At 44.3% G+C, this 22,543-nt stretch overlaps 1 protein-coding gene across 1 annotated transcript; it reads right to left on the bottom strand.

Moving 5' to 3' along the window:
• Window positions 1-1,217: 1,217 nt before the first annotated feature.
• On the bottom strand, window positions 1,218-20,702 carry Znf202 (zinc finger protein 202). Its single transcript, XM_051156224.1, has 7 exons — window positions 20,556-20,702; window positions 5,767-6,261; window positions 4,983-5,193; window positions 4,532-4,620; window positions 3,630-3,759; window positions 2,965-3,084; window positions 1,218-2,587 (listed from the first exon to the last, which is right to left on the bottom strand). Exons 2-7 carry the CDS (start codon window positions 6,166-6,168, stop codon window positions 1,620-1,622), a joined length of 1,920 nt encoding a protein of 639 aa, XP_051012181.1. The 5' UTR covers window positions 6,169-6,261; window positions 20,556-20,702; the 3' UTR covers window positions 1,218-1,619.
• Window positions 20,703-22,543: the final 1,841 nt, after the last annotated feature.

Raw genomic sequence — 22,543 nt, 5'->3', positions numbered from 1 at the left:
ACTTGTGTTCCAAGTCTATTTAGTTATAGCAGGAATAGCCTTCAGAGGCATCAGAAACCGGAAGCCCCAGAGAGTGAATAGGCAAAAGGTAAACTGGGGCACTGGGCTGCAAGTATCATTTTATTTATTTCTTACATATCTCCATGACAATGACTGACTGGCATTAAAACTCAACTAGTCTTTCAGAGGAGAATTTCCCTCCTGGGAGGGTAGGGCTGGGAAGATGCACTGCTAATCCACCACATTCCTCTGTGACTTGTGAAATAAGCAGAAGAACCAGGCACAGAAGGCTGTCTGCCTTCTCATGCTTTAATTCTCACAGCCTGTGCTGTTTACGGAGTATCTCTCCCCAGGCCTTTCCAGATGATCAGACATGTGAGGTTTAAGAATTTCAGCCCCGCTGGGAACCTCAAACAGGTTAAAAACCCTTGGGCCACCAGCAGATACCACTTTTTAGTTCACAGTTAGATGAACATGAACTCACATATGAAAAACCAAGTAACACATACACATAAAAATTTCCTTTTGATGATTTCTCAGGATCCCAAGTACTAGGGTTCATAATCTTCCCTGACATTAGAGGACGGAGGCAGGGGTACTAAGGACCAGGTGTCAGAACAATCCTAAGAGTCTTGGCCAGTGGCAACGGCTGTTTCATATTCTTCCAAATTGGGTTTATATCTTCTCTAGTTTCCCTCATGTAAATGAAGTGACCCAGTCAATTGATTCTCCACTGGCTACAGTGCCTTTCTATGCTGACAGAGCTTCAGATTCCCTCTCACAAGCCAAGTGAAGGAGGACAGGGTTAACATTATGTAGGAAAGTAACAGACTTCACCCTGACTTTATTCTGCTTTACTGAATTCTTCAGCACTCCAGTATATCTCTCTTGCAGTAGGCATGTACAGGACAAAACTGACAGTGGCTGAATAGTAGAAAAGCTAAAGACAGGAGTATTTAGACAGGGGTGGTGCACCCCGAGAGGCTTTTCATGAGGCCCGCTTTTGTAGCAGTGTGTGGCACTTGGTGTCATTCTGACAATGGGGAAGAGGCAGCCTGTCAGAATCCTTGTGAAGCAGCCTTAAGGATTTGTCCTTCAACAACACTCTTCCCCTTTGTCTCCAGCATCAAAGGAACGTGTACAGTGAAGAGGTGAGACAGTGAGGATCTGTAGCTATTCCGTCGGTGTGTGGCAAATCGATCAGGACATGCACGTCCTATTTAGGGCTGTGTGCTTTAAGGTTTGAGCCCATAAGGACAGACCCCTTTAGATTGGCCCTTTATCAGAAGTAAAGACTCATCCTTGACCACACTGAAGCTGAGGCTGGTGAGTAGTCTTGAGGATCTAGAACAGCCTAGGTTTGTCAAAATAGAACCACCCAAATTTCTTCTCCTACTTCACAGCCATGAGGTACAGGCAGGAGCATGCCAGTGAAGCAGAAGCCTCAACTGAGAAAAGCTGAGAAGTTCTGGATGGGCCTTTTGTTTGGTAGCTGGAAGAGGTGACATAAGATATGGGCAGGTCAAAGAGATGCCTCAGAAAAGGTCTTCTCATGTTGACCACAGAACCCATCCCATCCCAGTTGAGGGCTGAGTTAAGTTCTCCACACATGGCCCTAGCTAGGTCTTTACTGTGTGGATTCTCTGATGCCTGATTAAATGATACCCTCTGCTGAAGCTTTTCCCACAGGTAGTGCAAGTAAAAGGCTTTTCCCCAGTGTGTGTGCGTTGATGTCTGACGAGGTGATCCCTCCTGCTAAAGCTTTTACCACATTCATCGCACCGGCAGTTCCTCACTGAGGCGTGGCCTTTCAGGTGCTTGGCAAATGCTGCACTATGGTTGAAGGAGCGCCCACATTCACTGCAGAGATAGAGCTCCTCAGACACATGTGTCTTCCGGTGTGTCAGATACTGTCTGTGGTCACTGAAGTCCTCACCACAGTCCCTACAGGAGTAGGGCTTGCCTGCAGCATGGATTCTTTGGTGTGTTGTTAACACAGATTTCTGGCTGAAGCTTTTACCACAAATAGTACAGAAAAAAGGTTTTTCTCCTGTATGCGTCCGCTGATGCCTGACCAGGTCTGAAGTCCAACGGAAATGTTTTCCACAATCATCACAGGTGTATGGTTTTTCCACTCGGGTAGTTACCTCGGACTGGCCCAGAGGGCCATCCACAGTCTTCCGGTTTGGAGGATTTTTGTGAGGAGTGTTCGTCTTATGGACTTTCTGGTGCCTGGCAAGATGTGAGCTCCGTGTGTAACTTTTCCCACACTCCATACATTTATAGGGTTTTTCTCCTGTGTGAGTTCTCAAGTGCCTAATCAGATGAGAATTACATGTGAAGCTCTTTGCACAGAGAGGGCAGTGATGCTGCCTGCCTACCAGGTTGTGGACAGGCGCTGTTTCCTTAATATTTGTGAAACTATTAACTTGAGAAACATTTGTAGCAAATCTCTCATTAGGTCTACTTGTATCATCCTCAAAGACTATTTCCCAATCTGGAGTCTTGTGAACTTCTGGGTCTGTCAAAATAGACTTGTCTGTATTTTCTTGCTCAACACATTCTTCCTTATCATCACTCATGTCTCCTATGGAAGGAGCAAGAACAGAAAAGTAGAAGTTATACTAACGATAGTATCATTTATACAATGAGAAGATTTTTAGCAGGGTTTTTGAACAAATGTTAGGAGGTGTGTAAGAGAGGGTAATGGCACAAGGGTCTGGCTTTCAGAAGAAGACATTAACGATGGATGGCTTATTAAAAGAAGCAGTGAGTAGGATACGGGGTATGGAGTATGGGGTATGCGTGAGGCAAGATTGAGTTCAAGCCCTGAACTACAAAGTGAGACCATAACAGAAAGTAAAAGATGAAATAATGAAAAAGAACTAATGAGAAGGGTCCTAGGAGGAAAGACTAGAGGGAATTACACCATTGTAGAGGTCAGATTTGTGTGGTACTCCTTACCTGTGTATGTAAAACTCAGGATTTCTGGTTCTGCAGGCTCTTGAGACTCATGGACACCTGGGACCTGAGGCTCTTCTTCTCTAATCTGGGAGGTATCATCTAGTCTGGGAATTGGAAATGCTGCTCAAGAGATGGGAAAAAAGGACATCATGACTAGCTCAGTACTTCTCCGAGGTAAGAGCAGATCTTTATGGACTGGCAGGCGGCAGAGCAAACGTGTAAGTTAACTGGTCAGATATTACTACTCTTTAGCTTGGCATCTCTAAGTGCTGCCCATCTTGTGCATTTCTTGTGCCTTCACCTGAGACTCAGTAACTAGACTACTTACTGTGATCCTCACTCCTTCCCCTCCTGAAGAAAGCAGATTATCTTTGTTTTGACTGCTTCAAACCTCACATGCTTACTTCAAAAGTTAAACACTAAACTTCAAACTGTATTCTCTCAATGTTTTCCATTCATTTTTTCCAAGTATGTTTTTTCTTTTTCTTCCTTTCAGTTAGAAGGGTATCATCTTCTTCTGCTAACTGATCTTTAATCTCATTGTGGGGTAGGCATGCACTAGGGAAAGTTTAGTACACGTAGTCCATGGTCTTTGAGTCCCTATATTCCAGTAGGAAAAAGATGTTTGTGGCTAGACTGCCCTGGAGATACATGCAACTCCTTACACAGAGAGACCACAACTCCACAGTCCTCTTCCAAGACATATTCTCCATAGAACTCTTTCTGGGTTGGATCCAGGTCACTCCACTGATCCTGGGAGAAGCACAGAGCCACATCCTTGAATGTGACCAGTCCCTGCAACGACACAAGGATCCAATTAGGATGTGATGCTTCTGGTAGCCTATTGTGTTTTGGGATAGGTCCATTGAAAGGCAAAGGGAATCCCAAGAGGCAGTGGATTTCCTCTGGGGAGCCTGTTTCCCAATGGTGGTGCTTCTGAACCTTCAGCACTTGAGGGAAGCACTGGCCTTGCATCTGTTTCTCCAACCCACTGTGTTTTTTTTCAGGATAATGTTTAAAACCCAAGACACACCTTAGATCATTCAACTTCCTATTTGGTGTTTTAATGGGAGATCTTGGTGAAAACCATTTTCTCTAGGAACTGTTCCCAAATGACTCCATTTACTATCATCTATAGTCAGAAGAAGGAATATATTTTTTTCTTCAGCAAGACTACAACTCCAAACCATGAGTGAATTCTATCCCCCTTTCTCAGCCACATAATTTCAGATCAAGAGGGATAGTTCATAAACATAACAGCAGTCACGTCCAGCACTGTTACAAACGATAAAACTCAAGCCCTCTTTACATTACAACTTCAAAGTTGTACTGAATACTGCAAAATAATCCCACTTAGTGTCTTTAGTTAGTACCTCTGGCAAATAAAGAGACTATGAAGACTGGAGTTGAAAACAACTGTTTAATTTTACAAAGTTTCTTCCCCAACCCCACAAAAGCACAGAACTGAAAACTCACACTCTAAGTGTGCATACTTGTATCCCTAATTGTTCAGCATATGGCTAACAACCAACAAATCCTCAAGTATGTATTTTGAATTAGGATTTACCTGCGAGAGAGCAGTGAGAAGAGCAACCATCTCTGGGTGTCCAGACCCTTGTTCTGCAGGAAGGTCTGGATCCTGGGACACAGGAACCTCTAAGGGGTGAGGAAGGAGATAGAGATCGTAACATGAAGGGCAAGAGGCTGAGCATCTTCTATTAGAGTGAACCAAAAGTGGCCTTAATTTCTCTGCTAAGAGAATCAAGAAACTGGTCCAAGAACTGAATTATCCTAACCACCAATGTCTATAACCCCATTGGAATGCTATAGCACTCAAGAACACCACTATTTAAACTTGGCCACATTTGGAGGCAGGTTCTAGTTAGTTCTTTTTGCTCTCAACATCAAGATTCTGTTCTTTCTTTCCCTTAGAATTCGTCTAGCCTGTGTGGGATAACATAACCCCCCATTTCCACTCTGTCACGTTGCCACTGTTTCCCGCTGAGGCTTTTTCGTACCACTTTCCTGCAGGGGCTGGTGCTCCCCTTCATGCTGCAAGCTCTCCTGTTCCGGGGTCCCCAGATCTGTGCTCTGGAGGGCTTCCTCATGGGGCTGCTCAGGGGTCAAGGTCTGTGTTGGATCTTGTTGCTCACTGGAAGATTCCGGCTCCACTTCTAGGTGTAGTGTCTCCTCTGACAGGACTTCCTGGCCCTGAACATGGACGGTTACCTGGGAATAATTTTAACTTCCAGTCACCATAGAGTCAGGAGGAAATTTCTGGTTGTCATCAGGGGTTATTTTAGGAGGAACACTCACAGAAGAACCAGTTACGTTTACAAAGACAAAGCAGGGGAAACACTAGTACTGTCCTACTTTTCTCCTTCTCTTATCCTTTACTCCAGTCACTTGGGGGCCCTGAGGTTTCGATCCTTTCCTCAGGTCTTCTTACTGTTTGCTGCCCCAGATAACCATTCTAGAAAAGGGGTCTTGGGATTAAGGGTCTAGGTGAACCTTGTGGAAGTCATAATACTTGTTTTCTGAAGACCCCAAGGTTCAAAGTCCAAAGAAATAGTAAAACCCAGGCTTGAGGTGGCACAGGAGGTGATTCGAAGCCTAAAATGTCACATTCACACACACACAGACATCCCTGCCCCATTAGGGCTAATGATCTCGATGTAACCCAAAAGCAGAACCCGTAAGATTTAAAGGATAATTTACAGGACCCTCATACTCTCCCCACATCCAGCCTTTCTGGAAACAGGCCCCCTCCACATCACACAGATCAGGACTCCCCCTCCTCACCCACCGCCTTGGTCTCCTGGGTTGTTTCTGCAAACCCTCCACCAGCGTCACTGCTTCCTCGCCGCTTTCTGGCCGCTGGCCACGCACCCAGCTCTGCAGCTCTCCAGGCAGGACAGTGAGGAATTGTTCCAGCACGAGCAACTCAAGGATCTGTTCCTTTGTCCTCCTCTCTGGCCTTAGCCACTGATGACAAAGCTCTCGAAGTCTGATGAGGGCTTCTCGAGGGCTAGATGCTTCCTGGTAGCGAAAGCGTCGGAAGTTCTGGTGAGAGGTCTCCAGCACAGGATCATCCCCCTGCAAAGCGGACTCTGGTCCGCAGGTGAAATCATCTTCCAGCTTCACCATCAGGACGCCTTCTTCTGCCCAAAGATCTTGGTCCTCTGGCTCCAAGGCTGTTGCCATTTCCTGGCTCTTCGTGTTATCACACCATTTAGCTCTCAGACTGGCATTAACGTATTTCAGACTGGGTAACTCAAGGGGCTCCTCCTAAGGGACCTAGGGTAGAGAAGCAAAGATGAAAGAGAACTGAAACCTGCAGTTACACGGAGATGACAGGTCTGACTTGGTAATACTCCACACACTTCTTAACTAATCGACTCCTCCTTTCCCCAGTCTCCATAACTGTATGTTGCAAAGGAATCCAGTTGGGATAGGATATCCATGGCCTAGGAAGGTCCTTTACCCTTACTTCCTAGGTAGGGCTCCTAGCCCAGAGGAAAGTGGTACACTGCTCTATCTGTAATACTGGAGTTCTGCCTCCTAATGTCTTTCTTCCACTTCCTTCCTGCTGACTTCTTCAATCTGGCTCCATCATTTCCTGTCTGGACTACAGCAGCACATTCTGAGCTCCCCATACTTACACGGCTGGGAGAAAGCTGCTCAGAATGTGTACTAAGAAATGCTCCAGGGGCCATAGTGTGCCTTGCAGGCTCACAATATGTCTATCCTGGGCGTCAACATGGTGGGTGCACGCCATGCAAGGCTGCATTACACATATGCACCTCTGCAAAATGGGAGAGTTAGGAACTTCAGGAAATGACAGTGAGGAAAGACACTAACAGTGAGTAGCACTCCAAAAGCCTGCCTCTATCTTGCTAAAACATCTTTAACTGAGTGACTTACTGGCCCACAAATGCTCAAAGGACATTTATTCTAGCCTTGCTTGCAAACTTACCTTCTTCCAGCATTGGTGGAGACTAACTGTTAAGAAACTACTCGTTTAGTAATTCATGGACTGAACTCTATGATTCTTTGTCATTGGCTGAGCTTTCTTAAGCCAACCCTACCTCTTCAACGTCTCCATTTTACTCCTCTTACGTCAGTGTGCTCTCAGTGCCTGAACAGAGCCATGGTTTCCTGTGTGTGCTCCCTGCAGTACTTAACCGTGAGTAAAATAGAGTAATCCAGCTGCAAAGCTTTGGCTGTGCCCTTTTCTCCAAAAGACATTCTGACTCAGTATGTCTAGACAGTTATCTCTTTAGAAATGCTACTTTTCTAGTGAGATCTCCGGCTGGGTAATATAATGGGAAGTAAGGGGGTTAAAAGCGCCAAAAGTTGACTGTTATTGTTCAGTAGGTATGGGACAGGAGTGTGGCCCAGTGGGAAGTTTTCTGTAAATGACTTTTCTCATCAACAGAATGGAAACGATAATATTCCTATTAGTGTATATTTGAGATTAAATGTCTGTTTGCTATGTTCAGGAGGGAGACGGAACATCAGTATTATCTATGAACTTTCTAAAGTTTTCTTCCAATACCATTACTCAGTATTATAAAAAGTAGTGCTTTAAGTGTAAGTTTAAGTTTTTGTTTTTTGAGACAAGGTTTCTCTGTGTAGCCTTGGCTGTCCTGGACTAACTTTGTAGAACGGGTTGGCCTCGAACTCACAGTGATCCGCTTGCCTCTGCCTCCTGAGTGCTGGAATTAAAGGTGTTCACTGACACGCCCAGCTGCCTCACTACTTTTTAAGGGATATACCTGTCACACACTCTCTACTCTGCCCTCTCTTACAGCTACAAGGTGTGTGGTTATTTCTTAACAGTTTTCCTTCTTTCACTTCCTCAGTTTGATGATGTTCTAACCAGGTCTCATCTAGAGAGGCACAACTGCCTCTGGAGTTGTTGTCTTCAAGTCACCATTCTTTAGCAGGTATGCCTGCCTGCAGCCCGAGGGCCACACATTTCCCAGGATAGCTATGAATACAGTCCAACACATTTGTAGATGACATTATTGTGCAAGGTCAAAAGTTGGACACCCTGAATCGGTGTTACCAGTCACAGTAAATGTGGCCATGTTCTTCCCATGAAGATCCTTCAGTCACTCTTGCTTTTAGTGAACAAGCTTCTCACATACTAGATCTTTTACACAAGTGTATCACACACCAGCTGACCTAGTGTTACCTCTCTGCTTTGTTATTCCCTCTGCTGTCCTTTATAGCAATGCCCCTGCTCCTGAACTGAGAGCATACAATCTTTACAAGTGTCCCATGGACTTTAGCTTTTGAATAGGGTTTCTTACAATTCCTCCCTAGAAAAAAAACATCCTTTCCAGGGAAAACAAGCAATATCTACCCACTGTCTCAAGTTCTTAATAAATGGAGGCATGACTCCACCAAACTTCACTCTGCGAAACGAGAGTGGGCATCCCTATGGAGCATAGGTGAGGGGTTACTTACAGAGGTGAGCTTACTCCTCCCCCAGAGACATGCCTAGAAAGCTTCGCCACTGTCTTCTTTCCTCTCTCTCTCTCTCTCTCTCTCTCTCTCTCTCTCTCTCTCTCTCTCTCTCTGTGTTTGTGTTTTCTGGGTCCTCCTGTAAGGAATGTGCCGACCTGCCAGTTAGTAGGGAGCAGCTGGTTACCTGGATTGGAGAACCATAAACAAGCCCAGCTGGGAGTTCTTTGCAAGGGAGTATAGCTGAATGCTCCAAGATGGCAGGTGGCTGGCTTGGAGCAAAGTTACACACTGCTCTTTCTACCTGTGATCTTTTAGTTAGGCTTTACCCATCTTTTAAGACAGCTTAGGGTTTGTATCTTCAGAGATATTTTCTATGATCCTATTCTAGAAATCACCTAAGTAGGTTAAAAGCAACCTGTGTCCATCTCTGTCATTATCTATGTCTTTTGTTTATTTGTTTTCTTTTTTTGGTTTTTTGAGACAGAGTTTCTCTGTGTAGCCTTGGCTGTCCTAGACTTGATTTGTAGACCAGGCTGGCCTTGAACTCATAGCGATACGCCTGCCTCTGCCTCCCTAGTGCTAGGATTAATGGCGTGTGCCACCACACCCGGGTATCTATGTCTTAATACATAGCCACTACTTATTTTCCTTGTGAAACTTGATTTTTACAACTATGATTTTTACACTCTAAAGCCTGATAACAAAGAGCACCATAAATGCATTTAAAATCTATGAATCCCTACTCTCATATCTTCTTCCTATCTAGGCAGTCAAAGCCAATTTTTCCCTGTCTATACTCACTCTTTGCTAGCTCATTGTCCTGTTAATTCTATCTAACAAATGCCTTTCAAATTCATCATGTCTTCCCTTGCATTAAATTCTCTAGTTGAGTACTATAACCTACCATCCTCTGACTGACTACAGTCTCAACCCTGGAAAAGCACTGGCCTGTGTCAGGCTGTGAGTGCGGAGTGACCGTCTTAGTTCAAGTTTTACAACTGTCCTCCTCCAGACAAGAGTGACATCCATCCTAGGGACCCCTTGTTTGTCAGTCATTTTGTTCTGCACTATCTGACTCTCACTAGCTGTTCCTTGACTGTTGGTGCACTTTATTTGACTTATGGCCAATAATCACACAGTCCCCAAATTTCTTTTAGCCCAAGTTATTTCATTTTATTGTCCTCAATAATTTGCAATATAGCTTCCATTTTTCATAGTTCTGCAATTATTTTTAAAAAATTGTGTGTGGATGTGGACGTGGTGTACTCTGGAGGTCAGAGGACAATTTGCAGAAGCTGATTTTCTGTCTACCAATTGGGCTCTATGAATCAGGCCACTAAACTTGGCAGTAAGCACCTTTGCCCTCTACACCATCTTGCTGAGTTCAATTATTCCTATGCCACCTTGTACTAAGTTTCTATACTTCTTGATAGTTTAAATTTTTGTCTTTAATTTTATGCTCATCTTTAGTGAAGTATGTTTTTTTTTTTAGTAGAATTAAAAATGGGCACATTTTCATTTGTTTCTAGCTTAGTACTAATGGTTCTAGTAATCTTGGATTGGTTTTAATATTACATTTTTATGGTATTCCTGAAAAATAGTTTTAGTATGTTATTTGGATCTCTGCTCTCAAGTGATTTTTTTTAAATTAATGTATGTATAGGTACCCCAGGAGGTCAGAAGATGTTGGATTGCCTGGAGCTGAAGTTACAGTTGGTTGTGAACTGCCTGGTATTTGGTGCTGCGGATAGAACTGCAATTCTCTGTGAGACAACGAAGAGCCCCTTATCCACTGAATTGTCTCTCCAGCCCCCCAAGAGATTTTTTTTTCCCACCAGAGACATTCTTTAATACTCAAAAAAATTTTTTTTCTTTTCTTTTCTTTCTTTCTTTTTGGTTTTCCGAGACAGGGTTTCTCTGTGTAGCCTTGACTGTCCTGAACTTGCTTTGTAGACCAGGCTGGCCTCGAACTCACAGCGATCCACCTGCCTCTGCCTCCCAAGTGCTAGGATTAAAGGCCTGCACCACCACTGCCCGTTGATATTCAAAATTTCAAGACCAGACCTCTTGGGGCCTCTTTTCAACCATGAGTACCACTTCCCTGAGAGCCATTGCTCAAATTACTATCTTTCCATCTCTTGTTTCTCTTCAAGATTTTCTGAGCGTCTCTTTCCTAAGGCTTCACTTGTCTAATTTCGCCCTTCCCTCTGCTGTTTTATACATCTGCCTTACTGATCACCTCCCAGATGATGAACAAGGACGTGGGTCTCTCTTTGTCACAGTACACAGTGTGCTGTAAGAAGTGTTCCTCTGTGGCAGGATAAGTCATGAGACTAGAAAGGCCAGAAGGGAGGGGCATGCTGCACCCTGCTCAAATTCTGGCAAACAGTAGGTACTTGCTTCATAATTGATTAAGACAGAGAACATTTACTGAGTTTCCGCCTCTGGGAAGGACAGCTACCATGCCATATTAATGATTAATTAGTCATATGTTCAGCACAGTGTGTCGGGTAGCTGGATAAAGAAAAATCACTGTCTTCATTGTGTATAGACATTCTCAGTGGTTTCAAGTGTGTTGAAGCCAGGAGTCTTCAGGTCACATTGGGGATAATTCAAGCGCACAGTGCATAAAGCTGGGCATTTGAAAAATATTTTTTTTGAGATTTCAGTCAGCTTTCGTAAGCACCAACCAGACATTAAAACATTTAATACAATATCAGTATTGATTATTTACCTAGATACAGCTTTCCAATGTATATCACTTTCCCCTAACATTCACTCCTGTGAGGCAGATAAAAAGAGCTGCTATACAAGGTAATTTAACTTAATTAAAAGATTTCTATACTTTAAAAGTCTAAGAACCAACAATCAGTGATGCAGAAATTCCCTTGGTCTTCAAGGAGCACCAGGTCCAAGAGATTCCATACACTGTATGTAGTGCATGTAGTGACAGAAGGGATCTTGTGTTGTGTGGCTTTACTCTTTAAAAAAAATAAAAATTCAGCCATGCAGATGCCACATGAAACCTGCCAGGGTTTTTAAATGCTCCACAGTTGATATCTCTGCTGCTTGCTTTACATTTACTTTAGCAGTCTCGAAACTAAGATGGAGGGAAAGAGGTCAGTAGTAATGTAAACGGAGAAGGGAAGGAACTCTTGTCTCATTAGGAGATGGGGATGGGTAGATGGGCAGCATGCTCACATTCCACATTCACACACTAGAGCCCCCGTAAAAGGTAAATCTTCCGCAGATAACTACTCTAATGCAATGGAGTGCCATGAGTTAAAATATTCTGTGCAAATATCAAGCATTGATGGAGACATGGAAGATGTGGTTTTCATGCCCCTCTACAGTTCCTCGGATGTACAAGGTTTCATGCATAATGCCTTGCAATTTCATTATTTTTCTTGGGTGTCCTTGGAAGAGTTCCACAGGAAGATAAAATCCTGGAATCAAACCTGATGGCTCTGTAGCAAATTCCTGGGATCTAGGCTCTTGCCTTTCTATCTAATGCTCACTCCCCATAACCAGTGTCCCCCTTAGCAGACACCCTGAAGTGGGACATGCTTCTTGGTCAGGAATAGTAAAGACAAACATCTGCAAAAACACTTCATAAGATAGGGAAGCCTTATGACCTGGCCTCTTCAGTATGCATTGCTAGGTACTCAAAGAAGGATTAGACAAGAGGATGGGGAAACTATGACTGTTCTATCATTCTTGGCTCCACTTTCTCTGTCCCTTATCTGAAGGTGTCACATGACCTTCTAACTCAGTTCTCTTGAACGTATAAAAACCATAGGATATGAAAAAATACTCAATTTTGTATCCTAAAAGATATCTTTTCTAGTTATAGGAAAGAGAGTGACCTTCCTTTTTACTGGAAAACAGTCTTCAGACAGTTAATTAGCCATTGGACTTAAATGATTGTCTTTAGTAGCTCTAGATATCCTGTGTGTAGTCATTTCCTCCTGAGGGAAGAGCGAAGCTCAAAAAGCTTAGAGAGCTGGTAAAACAAGGCTCAGGATGGCCACAAAACTCAGAAAACCTAGGAAGCTCAGTAAGTTGTTATACTCAGCAAGCCAAGTCCCCAAGGTTGTAGAAGCAGTACGCACCTGCTGTGGAGAACAAACTCCTTGGTGGCACTGTCTTTAACATAAGTAGGGAGAACCAGGATGACAGTTCTTACGAACTGTCACTTATGGTGGGATGGACCTTTTTTGGGATGCAAGTGCCTTTGATTCACCTATGCTCCCTAATAGACTCACCAGATCACCAAACTAAATTGGGTGGAATTCTTTTTTTTTTTGGTTTGTCATTAACAGGTTACTTGGGGATGAAGAAGTATTTGTTCACATTTTCCCCCAAGAGATATGCAACACATCTGGCAAGTAAACAGAGTCTGAAAGAATCACAGATGATTGGGGAGGAGCAGCTGCACGGTCACTGTGACAGGTTAAGGTGTGTAACTAAGACTGATTCGGGATCCGAACATCCACAGAGGCAATTCCAATGTGACTACTGTTCTGCATGTGGTAGGGGATAGAGTGCTTCCTTTCTGAAGTGGCATTTCATGCTTCCTGTGATGGGTGATTAGACATGTCATCAAGGTGAAGCCATGAAAATGGAGTGTCCTTTGAGAGAATGCCAAGTTCACCATCTTAAATGGTATAAGGTGGTATTCTTCTCCAGTGAGTTAGACCTACCATGCACATGAGGGGGCATTTCCAAACAAAGCTGATGAAGTTGAAAATATATGCAAACCCTGAAAGTAAAATATATGAGATGTCATTTCTAGCAGCAACTATGGCCATTGTGAGTGAAAAGTCACACAAGTGAGGTCAGCTACCTGTCCAAAAAGAACCTGCCCATGTAAGAGAGGAATTCTTATGTGCAAAAGACATGTGAATGCTACCCTCTGATATGGCAGAAAGTGCAAAACACTGTAAGATGAAATGGGGGTGTTGGGTTGTCATTTCCTGCATCTGGCAGGTACAAGGGAGACAGTACAAATTAGACCTCTGCTAAAAAGCACTCCACCCCCACCCCTGATTAAAAAACTGGGATCCCATGGGAAAATAAGTCAGTGAAGAGGGCAAAAGAGATGATATCCTACAACTCCAATCTTTAATGCAAAGGGAAAATGAGTGATTCCGCATGAGGAAGCAGGGAGTGACTAGTGGCCCAACACAGAGTAACTGCTCTGCACATGAAGTTTTAACTGAACAGATGTTAAAACAAGGAATGAGAGTCCCTCATTGCCGGCTCATGAGGCTATGAGACATGAGTGCAGATGGGATCAGTCCAAGCATCAAAGGACTGGAGAAACAGAATCATAACTACTCATCCTCACTTGAGACTCAGAACATACAACCTGACGCAAGAGGAGGAAAACCAGTCTCTGAAGCACAACTCGTATACACCAGTAGGGACACCTGGTTTTCAGAAAATGAAAAACAACAGAGGAAGAGAAACTGGACATGTGATCAGTGGTGATTGATACCCAACTCACTGGACTAGACAAGACTGCCCCAGGAAAGTTAAGAAGCTTACTCAACAGGGACCTTGGGACTGGTATGGGGCTTTAGTAGCTTTTTGAGTCCACAGTAGGGGATGATCTTTATTGGTAGAAGAGGTTCTGGTGGATGTGAATAATGGAACAGCATGTATACTGGGCTTGTAAAGTGTTAAAAATCAGTCAAACCGAGGCCAGTAAGGCATTTAAAGCAGACTTTTTTGGTCACTCAAAGGCAAATGTGGCAAGACTTAGGATAAGCTGGAGTTCCTGGGACGGCAGCTGATAAAAAGCTTTAAAGTTTGAACAGTTCCATAAACTGGTGAAGCAAGACCAGGAATGACAAGAAGCAGGCAGTGTCCTACCCATGGACTACTGCTGCCACCAGGCTCAATTGTGGAAGGCATATTGAAGCCATTTAGCCCAGGGCCCGTTTAGAAGCCATGTGTGGCTGACAGCAGTGACAATGACAATGATCTGAAGCTTGTTAGAATCAGAGCTAGCTCTAGTGGCAAGTGCAATATGAAAGAGAAGGACCCTAGCTCATCAGTGAAGAGTGGCCCCACCAGGACCAAAAGGGGGAATGAGAGGGGATGCATAGTGGGTTTTCAGCATGGAGTGGATGGCCTAGGGAGAATGAGTGCACAATAAGGCAGTGCCTCCCACCCATATAACTGTACCTAACATTGCTTTTCTGATAAAGCCAACTGATTTTTAATAGGATCTTTTCATGCTATATTGGGCCTTAGTAACAGTTATATTTCTCTTAGCTGCCTAAAACCAAATGATATTTATTTGACATGGTCTTCAAAGATAAAGGTATCCTACAATGTTAACCCATTGAGTATCTTGCAGACTTAGAAAAGAATCTGCAAGGACACTAAAAACAGCAATTAAAGTGTTTGCAGGAACTCATCCCATGTGAGTGGACACTCTCAGGAGTCATAAGGTTATTGAGCAAAAATTCCAGTGTTAGGAACTGGTTACCTATGAGATATTGGCCAGGGAGACCTGTGAGTTCTCCCCTTACTTTCTACTGTTTCATATAAGCTATTGCCAATGTGGTTGCTTTCGTATGAAAAGGAAACGGTAAGACTCTACTGCTGAAGACACTGCATAGTTTCTCTGGGACATGAGAAATCAATCTGCAACTGAGCTGGAAGCCTTTTATCTGCTGGGTGGCTTTCCTGGTGCCTGAAGGTGCTATGCAGACTACTGTGGGAGAAATCTCACCAACAGTCCTGCTCAGATATACAGTCTGTATCTATGAACTTGCTAGGAATGATATGCCAGCTGCTGTAATAATGGCACAACAGTTACATTTACAACCAATTGCTTTCTGCTAGATTTAATGGCTGTTCTACAGGAGCAACTGGCACCTACTTTTGTTAAGCAAAAGAAAATACTTTTGGCTAGGGAGGTCAGGAGGGCCAGGGGTGAAGTAACTATACTATGGATTTTGTTTTAATGTATGAATGGGATGTACCTAATTGCCTGTGAAACAATTGTCTTTACTCAAAGATTACTGCTGTCATCAGCCTCTGATATAGAAAAGTGCCCCTCTCCCACCAGTGGGTGTTGCAGAGACTGATACAAACTGTCAAGCTGCTGAGAGTAAGTGACTGTTACTATGATGCTTTGGCCCTATGCTTAGCCAGAAATTAAAGGAAAATCAGCCATCTCTTTTTACCCATTCTAAGGCCCAGGGAACATCTTGGAAGATAAGAGTGTAAAGAACATAAGAATCTCAGGGAGGAGTGAGTGCTGTGCAGCCACTTCCTCCCAAATAAGACATCCCCCCCATTAGAGAGGCAGTAGGGCATGGTTCTAAAGTCTCACGGAGTTACTGAATCTTAGGCTCAGGAAGCTCATATCGTTGTAAGATTCATGATGTAGCTACAAGAGTTGTTGTTCATGTTGGGGTGAACTTTCTGATGTTGCAGGTCCCTCTGTGCCTATGAGCAACCCCTTTCTCAAGCTATTACTAATGAATTCAATGGCTACCAAGCTATTGAGTAGAAGTGTTTCTTTGATCTGTCATTTATGTCTTATCTGGTGGGGATATCCGTTCACAACTCTCCAGGAAAAGTGGCAGAACACAAATGACAAATGTAGCCTCGTAATCTGGGACCGTGAATACAACTGCTTACTAGAGCTTACTAGGGCCTTCAGCTTGTTCTAGAGTAAAACAAGAAAATTAATCTGAACCTTTGACTCTTCTCTTCTAACGCTGCTGTTCCACAGATCTAAAGAATGTAACGCCATGGCCCTCCCACTAGCCAAATTCTCACCCTTATTTCAACTGTTCTGTATACCTATGCACATCCCACCTTCCCATCTAATGGGAACATGGCTTTGGAATCTTGGGAATGTATCTCTTATTTTCACATGGCTCCATTTCTCTAACTCTCACCCTTATTCTTGAAATGTGGTTAACATGCTTATGTTATGGCGTAGTGATGAAGTGATCTATAAAAATCTCTCAGCATAGAATCTGGCAAAGGGTAGATACTCAATGTCGCTCATTATTTTCTGCCTCAAGCTCTTTTAAATTCTTTGGAGAAACCAAGAGTTAAATAATAAGCACACAGTCCATTTTATTTCTTCATAATTACAAAAGGAAAATTAGATCACAGAGGGGAAAGGCTGGTCTATTTACTGTCTTACTACAAGTGAAGTGTTAAACTCGACCCCAAAAGCAAACAGTCCTTGTTTGGGAGGCACTATAAACTGAACTGAATGAGCTGTCCAACACACACAGGCTAGAACTCATGGGCTAGAGAGCGTCTTTAATTGAAGACAGAATCAGTAAGGCTTCTACTTACCAAGTGCAAAGACCCTTCCCTTTCTGCAGCTGGCAGGACACAACAGGATTCATATTCAGTGAGTTTAGCTCTGTGAAAGCTCAACCCGGAAGGCAAAGTGAAAGCAAGGCATCCCCTGGCTTTTGGCCTTCAAACATGTCGTGATCAATGAGCCTTAAGCCATGCTGAAAAACTGGTTTTATTTTGGAAGTGTTGGGATGGAATCCAAAACTCTGCATATCAGGCAAGTGCTCTACCATGAGCTACACTTGCTCCCTGAGAGCTGGTTTTTTTGGCCACTTTTTTTCCTACATAAAAGTCACATTTGAGTAGCAAGAGAATATTGGCTCAAAGCTTATTACAATAGATTTTACAAAACAGAATGAGGAATGGAAAAGTAGAAGAGAGAAAGAAAGAAATCAAGTAAGTAGTGGCTGGTACAGGATGGGCAGTATGGGCAGAAGCTTAATTATTTTCTACTCTGAAATTTGACTGCCTTTGTAGTCAGCTGTCTCGAAAAACAAAACAAAGCAACAACAACAACAACAACAACAAAAAGTCATTGAGAATACGGTAAATTGAAAATATAAAAATCACAGCAATTCAGTCTCTAATAAGATGTTTCTCAAATACACAGATGTAGATAGCAATGATAAGAGACAGATGACTGACATTCTGTACTCTGTTCTACCTTGCAAAGATATGAGATATAGCATCTTTGGACTAGAGAAAGAGATGACTTTCCTATCTAAAGGCAAAGTAGATCATCCTTTGAGAAGTTTTCCAGATTTTAGGATAATAAGAAGAGGCTTCAGGAGGAATAAAGACAAGTGCTCTTTGTTTATTGTTTGGTTCACAATGGAACAGTGAGGGATGATGAAAGAGGTTTGTTAAGAACTGAGATAGGCCAGATTTCAATACATATTTTGAGACACCACAATTGCAAATCTGGTTATTATGATCATGTTCATTAACCTCCAACATGAAGTAAATTTCCCTACATTTAATGCATAGTACCTAGAATTAGTTATTGACTTAAATAATGTAGGTCAATCTTTACATACAAATTTAAGACAAAATACCACAAACTAATCTGAAGCTGAAAAAGTAAGGGACATCACACTTGACACCCACCCAGAAGAAAACAGCATTTATTATTTGGCAGCCAAAGTTAAGTAGATGCATGTAAATTCCCACAACAAATACAGTCAACCCCAATCTCACAACAGAGAAACTATCAATTAATGTCAACAGGATAACTAATAAGAATGTTGCTGGATCCCATGGCGGGATGTAGGTAACTCAGGATAAGTTTTACTTCCTACATCGGTACAGTTAATACATCCTGGCTACCTATTATTCTGTGCTAGGTGACTTCCTTTTGGCTTGGTCTGAGGCTCTCTTGCATAGATGTGATGGTGAAGGTTGGACTCTCTGAGATTTGACCAAGAGGAATCTCAAAGGGCAGAAGAAATCCCATCAGTCATTCTTGGTGTGGGCAGTGTAGTGTCTATTTTTCTTGGTAAGCTGGGTTCCCTTAAGACAGGATATGTTCCTGGGTCTACCACTCTCCCAGAGTTTGTTAAAAAAAAAAAAAAAAGGAGCTCAATAAATACACACCACAACTTGGATACAGAGGCACTAAAATTAGTGGGTGCCGGCTTCTTGGCAATAAGCCCTTAATGGGGACAGCTGTTATCAATCTGGTACTGTGCATCCCAAGCTCTTTGGGGCATCAGGTGGTTTATCAGTAAAGACTATCCTGCTTTACTCTCCAAGGGAGACAGGCTGTTTTCATATCATGGGAATCAAGAAAATCAGGGGGGCTGGGTGCAAGCACTCAGGCAGAGACAGGCAGGCAAATGTGAGTTCTGGGCCAGCCTAGTCTATATAGTGAGTTCCAGGACAGCCAGGGCTACAGAGAGACCTTGACCTTGTCAAAAAACAAAACAAAACAAACCAACCCCCCAAACAAAACAAAAACAAAACAAATAAAAGCAAAACCAAACCAAAAAAATAACCCTCATTAGTGTCTCAACTTACCATAAAATATGATGTAGCTTTTGGCTTTCTGTCTTAAAGGGATTTAACAAAGTAACTCAGACTTGAATGGTAAGATCACCCATTAAAGAAGAATCAATACTACTATTTGCGAGTCTTTGTCCTCAAACCTCTGTAAGTCAAGTGCCATGAGGTCTGGCCATAGACAGTGGTTCTCAAATCCAGAGCACACAGCACCACTTCAGCCTTATACATGCAGAGTTGGGGGGCAAAGGCTCAGCATTCTGTGTTGAGCAAGTATCTCTTGTGTATTAAACTTGATACCAGCTACTTGGGCAAAGGAAGTAAATTTGAGGTTTCATGCAAAAAGGAACAAACTTATCTGGTACATCCATATTCAGGCGACAAGAGGGCAAGAGAAGCAGTAAGTTCAGAGCTGTTGTATGTCTGTGTCAAATTGTATAGTCACCTATATATCCTGAAGTGATGCAAATCTTGCAGTGGCCTTGAAATGACTGTCCCCTGCAATAATACAGACAGAGTGTAAAAGGGTATGTATACAGAGGAGAGAGGAGGAGAAATCAGTGTTTGATCCTAGGAAGGAACATGTTTCACTTCCCTCTAACCCTGCCCTTCCTTTTATATTAATTAGGCAGCAATGGCAGAAAGTTACTCAAGACTGATGGCACAAAGTAACTACTCCACTGCCATTTGCTTTTCCCAATAAGCCTCCCGTGGCCATTCCAATATATCTTTGAAATAAAACAGTTTTCTGAGATGGGGCTGCTTGAAAAAGGAAAAAAGAGGCAAAAAGAAATGCCTTATAACCTCAGTGTAGCTTCCCTGGCTTTCACCTGCAGAGCGTGGACAGCAGTAGTATTTTTAAGGTTAGCCTGTCAGCAAAATCCTTGATGTGACACTGTCCGGGATCAAGGCAGTTCAACATCAGCTGGGCCTATATACCTCCCTTTGGGGAGTTCAGCACAGAGAACAGACGGCGTTATCCATGTGTAAGATACAAGACAGCCACGGCTCAGGGTTAATAAAGTGTGCCAACGGACCAGCACAACCATTGAATATAAACTAGCAAACTTGCAGTCGACTAAGACAAGTCCCGAGGATGGTGCATGGTGTGCAGTGAGGTAGAGAGAGAAGAGGTCCTTGACCTGGCTATTCGGGGTAGGAAGAGAGGGAAGTTGCAAGTGCAGCCAGTAGCCTCTGTATCTACAGGGAAGTTCTGGGTCTGCCACTAAACCAGGTGAGAGCCACCCTCTAAGACAGCGTCCAATGCCTGGCAATGGTCACAGGTGATAAGATCTGGTGTGAGGGGGGCGGGGTTCGCTGGGAAGGAGAGAAGGGAAGGAAAAGCCCGCAGGGAGAATTCTTGAGCAATGTGAGATGCAGAGTGAAAAGTCTGGTGAGGAGGCAAGGTGGGTATCAAAGGGCCTAGAGCACTCTCCACTGGCTTCTGGGCCACCGGGGTCAGTTGGCAAGGATGCAATCCGAGGGGTACAGTGCGTGTCCGCAGGCCCCGGGACGGGGCGGAAGGAGGTGGCTGGGCGCAGAAGCCTGGAGCGCTACCCTTCTCTCCGGACGTCCCGGCTCCGGCCGCGAGGAGGTGACAGGGCTACCACGCCTAAGCAGCGGGGACCCCGCCGCCACCCCTTTCCCGGCAGGCGCTGTCCCCCCCCCCTCTGCCCCCGCCCGGCGCCGGGGGGGCGGGGTCTGCGGCCCCTCCCCACGCTCCCGCCCTGCCCGGCTCTCACTCCCCGCCCGCCTGCCAGGGCCCCGAAACTCACGTCTCCCGCGGCTCCAGCGGCTCCTCCCCTGGCCGGTGCTCCCCACCCACTCCCGGCCGAAAGAGCGGAGTGGGATCCGAGTCGCGCGGGGTCCAGCGGGTCGGAACACGTGGGGCCTCTGCGTCCGGAACCGGAAGCGACCGCTCGCCCCGCCTCCAGGCCCTGGTGGAGCCTGTCTAGGCTGTAGGAGGTTTGGTCCACTCGTTGTGTTTCTGTGGGTTGAGGCCAGGGCCTCTTGAGATACCTAGTTTGGAGAAAGCCTCCACAGGATCGCTCCCCTCTAAGGCCAGTCCCTTTTGCAGCAAATCAATCGACCCCCCTGAGCTTGGGCTTCATTGCCTATAGGGTTTTGTTTTCATCTTTCATGTTGTTTTTGGTGTCTACACCTCCATGAGAGAAGCCCCCTCCTTCCCGCAAAGCTTTCTTTTCTTCTAAGCATGAAAGAATAGAAAAGAATGCTTTGTGTTTAAGTGCTGGCCCTTGCATACACAGTCAGCTGTTGCAGGACCGCTGAAACATCTACCTGTCAACACTGTCCTTCTTGTAAAAAAGGCAAACCGTTGGTCTTAGAACTAAAAACTGGAATGTAGTTGTAAGTACAGTTTTTAGAAAAGGTGGTCTTCTCTATTAGCCTTTGCTTGCTATTTTGGTGCCTCTTTGCTTTGCGACTGTCTTCCTTGATCTAAGTTCCTCATTGTTGTCTTTGTCACTGACATTTCTATAGTTTGTTTGGTCCCGATTGTCATATGGTGACACGTGCAAGCCTTCTTCTCTTCTCAGCCAAGTCTTGAAAACCATTTCTCTGCTTAACATATTCTGCACTGGAGATGTCAATAGGGGGGGGTTGGGATTCTACAGGGGAAGAAAATTGATAATGATGCAGTACTCTTGACCAGGGTTCTGTTGAGGCCCCCAAAGGGAAAACTGTTTCCCTCTGGTCAAAGGAGTGGAACCTACCTCGGGCCTGAGTGGAGAACTAGCATTCCAGGCTAACATGTGAGTTAATCCAGTTGTGCCCAGTCAATGTCCTGACTAGGAGGTCATCTCTCCAGAATGCAGCACAGCACCTCATACACGATAGAAGAGATGAAAGCGGGGAAGTTATCCCTTTAGTGAGATAATGTACTTCTTCAGGAACTCGACTCTGTTTAGTTAAGGCAGAGCCTCTGCTAGGCTCTGTAGGTCTGTCTGCCTTTCTGAGTCCTGACTCAGGTTTAATCAGCACCCCCCCTCCCTTCCATCCTCCTCCACCTTCTCTACCTCCTCCTGCCCTGCTCCCTCCTCCTCCACCTCCTCCTCCCCCTCCTCCTCCTCCACCTCCTCCTCCTCCTCCACCTCCTCCACCTCCTCTTCCACCTCTTCCTCCTCCTCCTCCACCACCTCCTCCTCCTTCTCCTCCTCCTCCTCCTCCTCCCTTTCTTAGGGCACTGGCCAGAGCCAAAGTGTATTTCTTCTGTTCTTTGGGCCTTTTCTATCTTTTTTTTGGAAGTACCCCTCCTTTCCCCACACCACACGACTGCTTACAAATGACAGGTTTCCTTTCCTCCACTTATATATTTTCCTTCTCTAGGTAGGTGCAAAAAAGTACAGTTTGCCTGCTTGGAAGTGTGTGTGTGTGTGTGTGTGTGTGTGTGTGTGTGTGTGTGTGTATGTTTCTTTTATAGTCTAATAAAATTATCTCTGCGCTTTCTTCTCCGCCCATTCTTAAACTTCATTATTAATGAGGCTAAGTAGCCTGGGAAAGGGTAGAAACGAATGGAGATTTAGTATGAGAATTTGCTCTTTGTGGAGGCTGAGACAGGCTGTGGACTGCAGGATGGAGAACCGAGGACACGGTGGTATAATTCAGCCTGAGAACAGGTAGGTGAAGGTAGGGAGCCAGTGTGAAACCTGGCCTCAGCGGGTAGGAGAACCAGGTGCTCGCTACATCAGGATGAAGTGGACATCTTGGCTCAAAAGGAAATACTTTTGATCTCTCCTGCCTTTTT

The sequence above is a fragment of the Acomys russatus genome, chromosome 14 (genome assembly GCF_903995435.1).
Source record: "Acomys russatus chromosome 14, mAcoRus1.1, whole genome shotgun sequence".
NCBI lineage: Eukaryota > Metazoa > Chordata > Mammalia > Rodentia > Muridae > Acomys > Acomys russatus.
The sequence above is the reverse complement of the archived record's forward strand: the minus strand, read 5'-3'. Positions and strand labels throughout refer to the sequence as shown.